Source organism: Leptonychotes weddellii, chromosome X (assembly GCF_054177405.1).
Source record: "Leptonychotes weddellii isolate Sample4059 chromosome X, ASM5417740v2, whole genome shotgun sequence".
Lineage (NCBI taxonomy): Eukaryota > Metazoa > Chordata > Mammalia > Carnivora > Phocidae > Leptonychotes > Leptonychotes weddellii.
This window is the reverse complement of record NC_138385.1, coordinates 38,026,795-38,041,951: the sequence shown is the minus strand read 5'-3', so window position 1 is coordinate 38,041,951 and position 15,157 is coordinate 38,026,795. Positions and strand designations below refer to the sequence as shown.

The 15,157-nt window shown below is 40.6% G+C and overlaps 1 protein-coding gene across 1 annotated transcript; it reads right to left on the bottom strand.

Moving 5' to 3' along the window:
* Positions 1-3,678: 3,678 nt before the first annotated feature.
* Positions 3,679-6,792, bottom strand: TCEAL5 (transcription elongation factor A like 5). Its single transcript, XM_006736606.3, is given in 4 exon segments — positions 3,679-4,016; positions 4,018-4,584; positions 5,237-5,304; positions 6,601-6,792. Coding segments are annotated over 2 exon segments (570 nt in total). The 5' UTR covers positions 4,558-4,584; positions 5,237-5,304; positions 6,601-6,792; the 3' UTR covers positions 3,679-3,986.
* Between the last annotated feature and the right edge of the window lie 8,365 nt (positions 6,793-15,157).

Sequence of the window (15,157 nt, the reverse complement as noted above, 5' to 3'; positions counted from 1 at the left end):
CTCTGTTGCAGGGATATCATGATCAGTCTGGATCTCTGGGAAACTAGGGAGAGCAGAACCTCACCATTCCCCATTCTCATGAAGTTTGAGAAATAAACCTTTGTTCTTAAACCACTGATGTTTTGGGGTTGGTAGCTATCTTAGCATAAGCTTAGTATAAGCTTAGCCTAACCTGACAAATGCACAAATGGTCCTCAGAGTTAAACAACAGAATCACTGGAATGCCTTTTACAATACACATTAGATATGATAAAGCTATATTGGGAGGCAGGCAATAGATATGCGGATTGTGATGGTAAGAGAGAACTACTCAATTATCCTATCAGAAAGTCAATGGATAATGACTAAAGTTAACAAATCAGGAAATAGCAGTTATAAGTCATACATCTGATAAGAGACTTGTACCCAGAATAAACAAAGAACTCTTACAACTTGACAATAAAAAAACAACCAACCCAATTTTAAAATGAGTAAAGGATTTATTTTTTATTTTTTTAAAAAAGATTTTATTCATTTATTTGACAGAGAGAGAGAGCAGGAGAGCACAAGCAGGGGGAGCAGCAGAGGGAGAGGGAGAAGCAGGCGCCCCAGTAAAGGATTTAAATAGACATTTCTCCAAAGAAGATATACAAACGATCAATAAACACATGAAAAGATGCTCAACATCGGGCACCTGGGTGGTTCAGTAGGTTAAGTGTCTGCCTTCGGCCCAGGTCATGATCCCAGGGTCCTGGGATCGAGTCCCGCATCAGGCTCCCTGCTCAGAGGAGAGTCTGCTTCTCCCTCTCCCTCTCCCTCTGCCTGCCGCTCCCCCCCTGCTTGTGCTCTCTCTCTCTGTCAAATAAATAAATAAATAAAATTTTTAAGAAAGAAAAGATGCTCAATATCATTAGCCATTAGGAAAATGCAAATCAATACCACAAGGGGATTCCACTTTATACTAAGATGGCTAAAATAAAAAAATATAGGCAATGACAAGTGTTAGCAAGGATGTGGAGAAGTTGGAACGCTTGTACACTGTGGATGGGATTGTCAAAATGCCACAGTTGCTTTGGAAAACAGTTTGGCAGTTCTTCAAAAAGTTAAACATAGAGTTAACACATGACATAGCAATTCCACCCCTAGGTATATACCTTAGGAAATAAAACACATATTTAAATGCAAAAAGTTAACACTGCTATACATTATATATGAAAGTTGTTAAGAGAGTAAATCCTTTTTTTTTTTTTTTTTTTTAAGAGAGTAAATCCTAATGGTTCTCATCACAAGGGGATTTTTTTTTTTTTTGCTTTTGCTTTTTATCATATCTATATGAGATGATGGGTATTAACTAAATTTATTGTGGTAATTATTTTACAATATATGGATTTTATAATATATGTACAATATATGTGATATGTATATCAATCCATATGCTGTACCCCTTAAACTTATATAGTAATATATATAAATTATATTTCAATAAAACTGGAAAAAATTTTAATTTTAAAAAACAAAAAAATTGAAAAAAAAATTTTTGCTTCTTCCAGCAGAAATGAATAACTAGTGTGTCAAATACTGCACACCTGTGTTTACTTTCAAACAGACAAAAAACAAGTACATTAAATTTAGAGTACCTCTTCACAAAAGGAATCAAAGCATACAAATGAAGTTAAAGCAACTTTGGACATAATCATTATCATGCACTAAGGTTATCTACATAATAAACTAAGGCAGAACCATCATGTCTATACTTGTAAATATTATATTTTTCTTCTCAATAAAGTTTATTTTAAAAGGCAAAAAAAAAACATGTACAGAAATTTTTAGTACTGATACACACTACAATGTGGATGAACCTTGAAAACTTTATGCTACATGAAAGGTCGTATATTGTACAGTTCCATATATATATGAAATGTCTAGAAAACACAAATCAGTAGAGACAAAGTAGATCAGTGTTTGTCAGGCGCTGGGGGGAGAGAACGGGAACACCATTACATGCTAATGGGTATGAGGTTTCTTTTTAGGGTGATGGAAATATCCTGGAACTAGATAATGATGACGGTTTCAGATCTCTGTCATACTAAAAAACTACTAAATTGTACACTTTAAAAGGGTGCGTTTTGTGGTATGTGAGTTACAGTTCAATCAAGCTGTTTAAAAAAAAGAAATAGCAGCATAAGCATATTATTCAGAAATATGGAAGTAAATACTAGAAGAAACCAAAAATGTTTGTGGTAGTTGCCTCTGGAGGATGAGAATGTGGAATGGCAAGGCAGACTGAAGTTTTTAATAATAAATTATTTTGCACTATTGGATTTTAAATTTTTTTACAGGTATCCCATTTGATAAAAATAAAAATGAGCTAAAAACAAAGGACACACACACTTGACATTGTGAGGACAAGTCAAAAGAGATTCTGATATATTGGGTCTGAGATGTGAACTGGGTTTCGGAATTTTTGGCAAGGTAGCTAGGTGATTTTAATGCAGGTGGTCTTCTGGTGGCCAGCAAACTTTGAGAAACACTACCATATCCAATGTTAAAATCATTAGCAATGAATTGTCATATAACCCGTCTCCTGTTGTGTTCCTTTTGGAGTGGCAAGCCTCAGTTGCTAAAGAATGAAAGTAATGTGTGCAGGGCTACATATTCGATCAGGGACAAAACTGGACCAAGAGTTGAGGCCTTCTGACTAGATAATGAATCTACTGTTTTGTTTTTTTTTTTAAACTTCTGTTATATGTTGTGGGTACTGAAATCAGTAAGATAGATTCTCTGCTTTGAAAGAGGCAAGTCTAATGGGGTAATTATAATGTCTGAAAAATACATTACTTAAAATTTTACAAAGCATTTTTCCACATCTCCTGTCAGGATTAATAAAACTACAATATAACATGAGAAGAGGCATCTTTTCCACAGTTCAGCAGGGAACGTAGAGGGGATTCGACTCAGCGGAGACTCTAGGGAAACCAAAAGGGTTTTGTTACCTTGAGGATTCCAGCCCACCAGCAGCAGTGGGGCCCTTACGGGGGAGGGGGGGTGCGGGACCCATGAGAAGACTCGCAGTGCACATCAGACATAGTGTTCCCCAAGGTAAAGTGACACCCACCTCTTAGCTTCCAGGACTTATTCCTGGACACAAGTGAGACATCCTTCAGCCCTCCCCCAAACATCTGACAGAGTTCTGGCTCTGCTGGTGTAGGGCAGAGGGTAGGATCCAGCCCAGTACAGCTCACAAGCATTACCTCATCTGATCTTCTCCATAGTCCTGGAAGAGAAGTTTTATCCCCATTTCCCAGATGCTAAGACTGTTGCTTACAGCAATGGATCTGTAATAACTGCCAGGTTGATTCCTCCAGCTTTGAGTGCCAGAGGTAACATGAGTTTTACACACCATTTCACATCCTGACAACAGGAATTTTAAGTGTCTCCACTGCCTTCACAAACTTACTGAACTGTTATTTTAGGCACTTGGTATGTATTGTCCCATTTTTAAAATCTTTTATTATTTATTTTGTGACAAAAGTAATCTATGTTTTTTTAAGGAAAAAAGCAGATGAGAGAAGATAATCTCTTCCATTGCCACTACACAGAAAACCACTATTTCTCTTTTGATCTACTCAATTTCATGGTTTTCCTTACTCACGGATGTATTATGTAACTATTTTTTTTTTCAAAAATGGGCTGATACCGTTTATGTAGTTCTGAAAACTTTTTTTATTAATATTTTACAATGTACCATCAACATCTCTCTTCCATGCACATGGGTGAAAGTCCCCTACTGAAAGACAGAGTGCTGCAGTTGGGTCAAAAGGCTGCTGGTAACCGAGAGTGACACCTAAAGCAAAGTATCAGCATAAGGTTAAAGCACATAGCCTGGCAAATGCCTGCCAGGGAAAGCAGGGTCAGCAATATTCCCATCAGAGAGATCAGAATTGAAGGCCAAAGGCATTAAAGATATGGAACATCTTCTAAGTCCTTCTGGCCCCTACCTCCGCCCCTCATTCCCCTGACACCCCGTTGCCCCCTTGGGGCAAACGGATCCTGAACATCTCTTTGCATCCAATGAAAACCACCCATTTTCTGTTTTTTTCTTAGCTCTTCCTGAGCCCTTGACATATCTCCACATTCTCTCATCATCTCCTCACTGCCCAAGTGCCTTTCCTGTAAGTCCTCCTGATAGTCCTTGGGGGAATCATCCGTCCCCCTGTCTGTTTTTCTTTTTGCTTTCCTGGGCACGTAATCTTCAGCTGGGCGCTTTTCGGCAGCCCGTGGCTCACCCTCAGGCTTTGCCAGGGATTCTGGCTTGCCCTCACCATGTGGTTTTCCCTCATCTTTGGACTTGCCCTGCTTTTCTTGCTTTCCCTCATCTTCTGGTTGTCCTTCGTCATCTGGCTGCCCCTCATTCTGGAGCTTTCCCTCATGCCCTGGCTTCTCCTCCACTTCCAGCTTTTCTTCCTCCTCTGATTTTCCTTCATCTTCTGTATCAACTTCTTCTTCTGGCTTTCCCTCATTTTCTGGGGTTCCTTCGTTTTCTGGCTCTTGTTCGTTTTCTTTGTAGATCTTTTCCATGTTGAGATTCTCCCTCTTTTGCCTGTCCTAGGAGACAGAAAGGAGGACTCAGATTGGGGAAAACAGCGCTTGAAAATAATTGCCTTTTATGATTTAGGGTTTTCCTCACTCTATCCCAAATTACAGGTGCACTCCCACCCAGACATTTTTTTTCCTTTCCTTCCCACTTCACACATATTTACATGATACAACCTTACACAGACTTCCACAGGTGCTTCTTTCTACATTTAAGCGGGGTGTGCTGAGAAGTGTGTAAGAGCAGCTTTGTCCGTAAACTTTGCTCTGGCGTTAGCTACGCCCGTGACAGTTTTAACTGGGTCGTCCCAACTGACACTGACCTGCAGGAATCCTGGCCAGTTTCGTTTTTCCCTTGCCTGCAGTTTTAAGACTTCTAGAACTGCAGACACAATAGAATAATGGCCACTTCTCAGATTTCAGGGCTACTCTAGTACCGTGAAGGGGCTGCACAGATGCCACGCTTCCTGTCTCTCGCTTCCTTGTTCTCCCTTCGGTCCTCAACAGCCATAAAGCACCATGTTTCTTCCCTTGGAGTCCTGACAGAGGCCATGTACTCTGAGAATGCAGTAAGGTTGGCAGGTAGTGGCCTCCTCAACTTCTGCTCAAGCTTAAGTCACTCTTACTCCCAGGGGTCCTGGGACAGTTACTTTCGCCCACTGACCTGCACTGATCCTGCAGGTCTTTTCTTCTCTTGTCTGGGTTGGTGCCTACAACCACAGACCCGAAGACCTGTGGAGAGACAGGAGACAGGGTGAATGAAGGGTTGAGAAGTGAATGACTGGCAACTGGGACACTGATTCTTGTCACACTGTAGTTGTCAAAACTTTCCCAAGTCCCGCCACCCCCTTGCCCTTTCCCTTGCTTCTCTGATCCTCCCTCTACAGCCCCTCCCTAACAATCTCCATTTTTCTACCAGTGGGCAATGGCAAAGAAAGTTTACTTTCAAAAGGTTTCTATGTTTCTGAATCCTCCTCCCAAATTTCTATCTCACTTGGTCTTGCACAAAAATGAGGGAGGTTCCGGACAGTGATGTTCAGAAGCCAGATCCTTCTGTACTCAGTTATCTGCTTCCCAAGCTTCCCACTCCAGGGTGTCCAGATAGCACAAAGCCCATCACTTCTCTGAAAATGGTGACGATAGAGTCAGGGGGCAGGGCAGAAATGTCCAGAGCATTCCTGACACCCCTTGCCTCTCCACATACACAGAAATACCACCTTTTCCTACAATGCAAGAGAGAAATTATTTCCAAATTCAGTAAAAATTTTGGCTCATGGCATCTCCTCGCAGTCCTCCCCAGTTTAGAAGCCACTCCTCCGCAAAAGGGAGCTGGTCTCCAGACTGAACCTGTCCCCCTCCTCTGCAGCACCTCCTCCCCCACTCCCCCCCAATTGCAGCCCACCATTTCCGGCTCCAAAATGGACGGAAGGTGAAGAAGAGATGCAGAGAGCGCAGGCCCTCCCCACCTCGGGTTCACAGGCTGTGCCCTCTCCCGCTGCCCTGCAGAGATCAGGCCATTACCTCGCTCTCGCCAACCCCCTCTCCCGGCCCTCTCCGTCAGACGTAGCTCGGAGCTCGATAGCCTACCTCCTAGGAGATCCCAACCGGTACCCATTCTCAACCCCTGGTCCCTCTCCATCTCCTCCCGCCAAGCCCTCCTTTTCTTGAACCAAACATATGGCCATTGGGGAAGGAAGGGGTAGAGAGAATCCAGTCCTGGACCCGCTCTGGTCTTTGCCCTTTGCCACCCCCCACCCCAGGGGTCAGCAGGTGCCTGTGGATTTGTAGCCATTCCAGAGAGATGCCTCCTTCTCCTCCCATTTCTCTCTGCCATAAGCCCACACTTACCCAGGGAAATAAGAGATGGTACCCAGACCTCTCCCCCCAACACTCATACAATTCCCTGCGCCAAAATGAATGGGGGTGGGAGGGGGTGGCATCTGGAAAGCAGACCGGATCCTCTGTAACCTCTATCAGTTACCACCCCTACCCCAGCGCCCTCCCTCTTCTCCTCCAGCTGGTACCTACCTGCAGGGCTATAGGGCAGTTGCCGCTCTCCCTCAGTCTGAAATCTCTCCACGGAAATAGAGAGCTAGTACCTGGAGGAGAGGGACTTCTGCACACGTCGGCTTCTGATCACGTGAAGGAAACGTCACCAGTGGGCTCGGGTCCCTAGTTCCCCTCCCACCAGCAGAAAGTGCGTCAGGAGCCAGCCCACTTCTTCCCTTCACTAGCCCGCTCCCGCCTCGCAGCGCTGAAGTCCCCTCCTCTCACCGCTTTTTTTTTTTTTTTTTTTTAATGGTCCTTGCTAATCCCAAAGGTCAAATGTGGCCCCTTCTCCCTGTGGTATGTGTTTGTTCTATCTTATCAGGGAAGGGCTCTGTCTCCTAGGGCAACTGGCCGTTGGTACATCTCTGAGGAATTTTTTCTTTCTCTCCTTTGATCTCAAAGCACCTACCCCCTCAATCTACTTCTCCACTCAGCCACTGATGTTCATTTCTCCTCTCCTCCAGACCTTCATATAAAAGGTATACGGTGGATTGTCAGGCAGGGAAGCAGAGAGTTGAAATAAGGATTTTTTTTTTGCTTCTAAATATTTTTTTCCAGTTTTATTTAATTTACTCCCCTCAGCATGGGTTATCCTTATAGGCAAAACATTAAATAAAGCTATTTTCACTTGGGGGCAAAGAATGTGTTGAAGATAGAAAAACCCCCAACAAGATTCCAAAATTAAGTTCATTGCATTAATTTTTACTATGTAGAAAATGGATTCAGTTAGCTACACACAAAATATTTTTCTTAATTTTCAGAAATAAGTAGTTCTGTCATGTTCCACTAACAATACATGTGTTTATTGTTGTGATTATATGTATTATATGTATTTATTGTGTGATTCCAAACAATCACTGAGTGTTAAGTAGACTTTCTGGAATCTGATGGCAGACACAGTATCAGTCTTGAAAATTTGGCCCATGGCTATTTTCATTCAGAGATTTAGTTGTGCAAAGGCAGCTGAGGATCTGAGGGATGCAGACGTGGTCTGATTTTCCCTGTCCTTTCAAGAGGGGAGGAATATGCAATTTCCAGACCCCTTCTCACCTTTCAGAGCCTCTCATCTTTTGCATTCAGGCACCTCACTATTGCTCACTCTAAAACATACATGGAGAGATGACCAAGGTGACATTTCTGCCCTGCCCCCTGACTCTATCGTCACCATTTTCAGAGAAGTGATGGGCTTTGTGCCATCTGGACACCCTGGAGTGGGAGGCTTGGGAGGCAGATAACTGAGTACAGAAGGATCTGGCTTCTGAACATCACTGTCCAGAACCTCCCTTATTTTTGTGCAAGAACAAGTGAGATAGAAATTTGGGAGGAGGATTCAGAAACATAGAAACCTTTTGAAAGTAAACTTTCTTTGCCATTGCCCACTGGTAGAAAAATGGAGACTGTTAAGGAGGGGCTGTGGAGGGGGATCAGAGTAAATGTCTTTGGCTCCTTCCCTTCCTCCCCCAAATTCCCACAGAGGTAAGTCAACCCCAGCAGAGATGGAATGCTGTCCTGACAACTGGAAACCAGAACAGATCCCTTTCAGACCCCTGCAGGAGAGGGTTTCCATAAAGCCCTGAGAAGTGATGGCCGAGGGGAGAGCCTCCATGCTTGGCTGCTCTCTGCCCTTCTTCATAGTGCCCAGGGAAGCTTCTCTGACCTGTCTGCTGCCTACCACTTGACTTAGGAAGTACAGCCTGGTGGATTTCTTCTAACTCCAGTCTCTTCACCTGCAGGGTACCTAGGAGGAGCCTAGCTATCCATGCTGCAGGGTTGCTGCCTCTCAGTCCATACCCAGCTTTGTGCCCTCTGAGTCCAATTGGTTTCAGTGTCTAAGAAAGTCTGACATGCTAACTGTACTGACTGACCCAGACCAGATGTTCTCAACTGAGGGAGTCTGGGCCACCTGAAATGATATGCAAGGTTGCATGTGTTTAGAAGATAGTAGAGTCTGTACACTTATGAAAAGATCTGTACCCTAGGAACCTGAGAAACCCTGACGCAGGAGCAGATTGACATCACGAAGAAGCAGAAACTGTAGGTAGAGAAAAGACAGAGAAGAGATGGCGAAGAAGCTACTTGGGAGTGAGATAGAAAAAGGAAGAAACAAATAGCAGGTGAACTATGTTAAAGGGAGAGCACTTACTCCTTGGGTTCCAGCATTCTTAACTAGAGAAACCTCCGAATCCCCTGGAATTATATTCAAAATGATGTGCATGTGTGTGTAGTTGGGAGAGAGATAAGATATGTACATTTTTGCTGGGTGTATGCATTTGCCTGGGATCGGATCCATTGGTATTGTTGGATGCTCAGAGGGGTATGCAATATAAAAAATGTGAAGGTCAATTGGCCTAGAGAATATACTTATATTCATCTTTTTTCAAATAAGACTATATTTTTAGGAGAAATTAACATAACATAAAAATTAGCCATTTTAAAGTGTACAACTCAGTGACATATAGTACATTCGCAATGCTGTGAAACCATCTCCTTTATCTAGTTCCAAAATATTTTCATTAACTCTGCAGGAGACCCCATACCCATTAAGCAGTCACCCCCAATTTTTCCCTTCCTCCAGCCCCTAACAATGACTAATCTGCTTTGTCCCCATGGAATTGCCCATTTTGGATATTCCGTATAAATGGAATCATGGAATATGTGACCTTTTATGTCTGGCTTCTCTCACTTAGCATAATGTTTTCAAGGTTCATTCACATTGTAGCATGTACAATATAATATTTCATTCCTTTTTATGGTTGAGTAATATTTCATTATATGCCCATATTGTATTTTGTTTATCCATTCAAACATTGATGGATATTTAGGTTGTTTCTACGTTTCAACCATTGTAAATGCTGCCTTAAACACTTCTGTATAAGTTTTTGTGTGGTTGTATGCTTTTATTTCTCTCGGGTATATATCTAAGAATGGAATTGCTGGGTCATGTACTAATTCTATGTACAACTTTTTGAGGAAATGCCACACTGTTCCACAGTGGCTGCGACATTTTGCACTCCTACCAGCAATGCGTGAGGGCTCCAATTGCTCCACATTCTCAAAAACAATTGTTAATTTTTCATTTTTTCAATTTTTGAATTTTCTTAATGACTAATGATATTGAGCATCTTTTCATGTATTTATTGGATATTTATATATCTTCTTTGGACAAATATCTACTCAAGACTTTTGCCCATTTTTTATATTGGGTTGTTTGTCATTTTCACGTTGAATTGTAAGAGCTCTTCGTGTATTCTGGATACAAACCCTTTCCAGATATATAATTTGCAAATATTTTCTTGCATTCTATGGATTGCCTTTTTACTTTCTTGATAGCATGTTTTTATTCACAGAAGTTTTTAATTCTTATGAAGTCATATCATTATGACACCAAATCCAAGGACATGAAGATTTATCCCTTTGTTTTCTTCTAAGAGTTTTAAAGTTTTGACTCAAATATTTAGGCCTTTGATCATTTTAAGTTAATTTTTATATATGGCGTGAGTTTCCTTTTGTAAATGGCTTTATAAGATTTAAAGGTTCTTTTTTTTTTTTAAGATTTTATTTGACAGAAAGAGAGACAGCCAGAGAGGGAACACAAACAGGGGGAGCAGGAGAGGGAGAAGCAGGCTTCCCGCAGAGCAAGGAGCCTGATGCGGGGCTCGATTCCATGACCCCGGGATCATGACTTGAGCTGAAGGCAGATGCTTAACGACTGAGCCACCCAGGCGCCCCTTAAAGGTTCTTTTGATGGCAGAACACAACACACTGTCATAAAAATAGATAGAAGTCAGAACTCTTTGTTACTTAGAGCTCTGAAAGAGAGAAGGTTGCCAGGCAGAGCCACACAGGTTATGCCTGGATACCACAAAGTTGGATCTCTAGGGGCAGCTTATGTTTTACAAGTGGGGTGAGGTTAGCTAGATTTTTTCTGAATCTCTGAGGATTGGCTAATTTGAATAATTTCTCAGGCTCCAGGGCATAGAGGCTGTCCTTAGTTGTCTGCTCCCTGGTCCCTGGGCAAAAAGGGCTGGTGCATAGTGTCCCAGAGTGTGAATGCATGATATGGGAAATGGTTGGAGTGTGTACTTCATCAACCGCTCAAGAAGTGCAGCTAACCGGTCTCTAGTCAGGGCCTCAAAATTGACTCAAGAGGGTATCTTTGCAAAAAAGATGGGATATTTGAGTGGCTCAGATAGTAGAAAAGACTTACATAGAGTAGGGCATAAGTTGCCTAAACAGCATAGAAGACATTTTATTATGAGAGTAAAAGGAGGAAAACAAGTAGAAGTATAAGAAGTCCTTATAGGCCAGCCATAACCAAGTTAGTTGAGGGGTGGTCTAGGAGGTAGTTGCCTCCTGAGGAAGCAATGATCTCCATTAATTTTTAGAATGGCATTAATAGTAATAATCTCTAGAAGATTTTTCTTTAGACATGGGAGTGCAGAGCTATATAGTATACCTTTTGGCAGAGAGCAAAACATATACCAGGTTCATGGGCTAAGTAAACAATGAACTCAAGAAATGTAATAGAATCCCTAATATCAAAGGAAGAAAAGCAATCAATATATTGTGTTCAATTTGTCATTATCTTCAGAAAGACAGCATTTAGGCATTGTTGAGATGAGTCTCAGTGTCTGGGGTGAAGTCTTCTGTGTATAGAGCAAAGTCATCTCCAATGGTGAGATGTTGGACTGAGACAATGTCATCTGAAGCAACATCATTTCTAGTAGCAAGCTTCTGGGTTGAGGTGATGTCATCTAGGATGTAGGATTGGGGTATCCTTTCCAAGTAGATACCTCCTTGGGTTGATGTGAGTCATGTTTTCATGGTTCTGGTATATAAGGAGGCTGAGGTGTTCATAGACTTTGAAAGTAATGATGGGCCTGGGAGATTGACTTGCAAATTTTTATTTTTTTATTTTTTTTAAAGATTTTATTTATTTATTTGACAGAGAGAGACACAGTGAGAGAGGGAACACAAGCAGGGGGAGTGGGAGAGGGAGAAGCAGGCTTCCCGCGGAGCAGGGAACCCTATGTGGGGCTCGATCCCAGGACCCCGGGATCATGACCTGAGCCGAAGGCAGACCTTTAACGACTGAGCCGCCCAGGTGCCCCGACTTGCAAATTTTAAAAAATTACAGTAAGTTATCATAACATAAAATTTTCCCTCTTAACCATATTTTAGTATACATGTCAGTGGCATTAAGTACACTCACATGTGGTGCAACCATCACCACCATCCATCTCCAGAGCTTCCTCCATCTTCCCAAGCTGAAATTTTGTACCCATTAAACTAACTCCCCTTGCCCCACTCCCTGCACCCCCTGGCAAACACCATTCTGCTTTCCATCCCTAAGAGTTTGACTACTCTAGATATTTTGCATAAATGAAATCATGAATCATTTTCTGTCTGGCTCATTTCACTTAGCATAATGTCTTCAAAGTTCATCTGTATTGTAGCATGTGTCAGAAATTCATTCCTTTTTAAGACTGAATAATGTTCCATTTTATATATATACTATATTTTGTTTATTCATCTGTCAATGGACACTTGGATTGTTTCCATTCCCCCCCCCCAGTTTTATCAAGAAATAATTGACATACATCACTGTATACGTTTAAGATATATGGCATGATGGTCTTATTTACATATATTGTAAAATGATTACCACAGTAAGTTTAGTTAACATTCATCATCTCATATAGATACAATAAAAAGAAAAGAATTTCTCCTTGTGATGAGAACTCTTAGTATCTACTCTCTTAACAACTTTCCTATAAATCGTACAGCAGTGTTAACTATAGTCATCATGCTTTACATTACATCCCCATGACTTATTTATTTTATAACTGGAAGTTTGTACCTTTTGACCACTTTTCTCCCATTCCTCTTCCCTCCACCCCCCACCTCTGATAACCACAAATCTGATCGCTTTTTCTGAGTTTGGTGGATTTAATGTATGTCATCAATGTTTTATAGTTTTCAATGTGCAGGTCTTGAATATCTTTTGTCAAATCTATCCCTAAGTATTTCATATTTCTGATGCTATTGTAAATGATATTGTTTTAGATTTTAATCTGGCTGTTCATTGCTTGTAGAGGACTGAATAATTTCCCCCAAAATTCATGTCCACCCAGCACTTGAGAATGTGACCTTATTTGTAAATAGGGTCTTTGTAGATGTAATTAATTAAGAATTGAGATGAGAGGTGCCTGGCTGGCTCAGTCAGTAGAGCATGCAACTCTTGATTTCAGGATTGTGAGTTCGAGCCCCATGTTTGGTGTGGAGATTATTTAAAAATAAAATATTTTTTAAAAAAAGAATTGAGAGAGATCATATTGGCTTAGGGTAGGCCCTAAATCCAATGAATGTATCCTTAGAAGGGACAAAGAACACGTAGACACACAGAAGAGAAGCAAAAATTGGAATTATGCTGTCACAAGTCAAGGAATGCCTGGGGCCACTAGAAGCTGGAAGAAGTAAGGAAGGATTCCTTTCTAGAGACTTCAGAGAGAACATAGCACTGCTGATACCTTGATTTGGACTTCTGGCCTACTAAACTATAAGACAATACATTTCTCGGGTTTTTTTAAGCCACCAAGTGTATGGTAATTTGTTACAGAAGTCTCAGAAAATTAGAAATACAACTAAATTTGTATTTCAACCTTGTATCCTACAGCTTTTCTGAACTCATTTATTAGCTCTGGTGGCTTTTTTTTAAAGATTTTATTTTTAAGTAATCTCTATACCTGTAGTGGGACTTGAACTCACAACCCCAAGATCAAGATATGCACGCTCCACCAACTGAGCCAGCCAGGCGCTCCATAGCTCTAGTAGCTTTTTGTATGTTATAAAAAATTTCTACATAGATAATTGTTTTCTATGAATATTTTCTATTTCTTCCTTTGCAATCTGTATGAGTTTTATTTATTTCTCTTATTGTGCTGGTTAGAACTTCTAATACAATGTTGAATCTAATTTGTGAACATGTCTATTTTGCTTTGTTTTTCATCTTAGGGGGAAGGATTTGGTCTTTAGGTACACATCATTATGTATGTTTTTTTGTAGATGTATCTTATCAGGTGGAGGAACGTCTCTTCTATATGTGGTTGCTGAGTATTTTAATCAGTAATATATATATATTTTAATTTTAGCTTATGTTTTTTCATTAGCCACTGAGAAGATCCTATATTTTTTCTTTTATGTTAATGTGGTGAATTACAGTGATTTTCAAATATTAACACTACCTTGAATCCTTGGGATAAAACTTACCTGGTCATGGTATATTGTATCTTGTATATGTAATTGGATTCTATTTTACTGAAGTTTTATTAAGAATTTTTGCATATATGTTCATGAAGGAGATTAGTTTGTGGTTCTTTTTCTTTTTTTTTTTTTAAGATATTATTTATTTATTTATTTGACAGAGAGACAGCACAAGTAGGCAGAGTGGCAGGCAGAGGGAGAGGGAGAAGCAGGCTCTCCGCTGAGCAGGGAGCCCGATGCGGGGCTCGATCCCAGGACCCTGGGATCATGACCTGAGCTGAAGGCAGCTGCTTAACCAACTGAGCCACCCAGGTGCCCCTGTGGTTATTTTTCTTTGTAATATAACTGTCTGGTTAGTTATCTGGGTAATTCTAACCTCATAGGGTGAGTTGGGAGGTATTCCTTCCTCTTCAGTTTTCTGAAGGATTTTGCATAGAATTGGTATTATGTAATTTTTAAATGTTTGGTAGAATTATTAGTTAAGCTATCTTGACTCAGAGTTTTCTTTGGAAGAGGTGTATTAAATAAAATTTCCATTTATTTTCATGGTAAGCATAGCTTAATGTATAGAATTGTCAAATCACCATGTTGTACACCTGAACCTAGTATAACATTGGATATTAAATATACTTCAAAAAACTTTTAAAAATTTCTATTTATTGGGTGCCTGGGTGGCTTAGTCAGTTAAGCATCTGCCCTCAGCTCAGGTCATGATCCCAGGGTCCTGGGATGGAGTCCCACTTCCAGGTCCCTGCTCAGCAGGGAGTCTGCTTTTCCCTCTCCCTCTGCCCCTCCCTACTGCTCGTGCTTGCTCTCTCTCTCTCTCACAAATAAATAAATACAATCTTTTTAAAAATTTCTATTTATTTAATAGCTATAGAGCTTTCTTCTATTCTAATATATATGTTCAGTGCTATAAATTTCTGCCTGAGTGGTCATTTTGTCACATCTCACAAATTATCATATGTTGAGTTTTCATTTTCATTCTGTTCAAAGTGCCTTATAATTTCCTCTTCCATTTCTTCTTTAGGTTATTTAGACATGTGTTGTTTGATGTTAATTTAATATTTGGGATTTTCCAGATATTTTTCTGTGATTCTTTTCTCATGTAATTCCATTGTGCTCAGAAAAAATACATTTTATGATTTGAATCCTGTTAATGTTATTGAGACTTTTTTTATGGCCCTGATAATGGACTATCTTGGTAAATGTTCCATGTGCAAATGAAACAAATGCACATTCTCTGTTGTTGTTGGCAACTTCTACCGTAGTC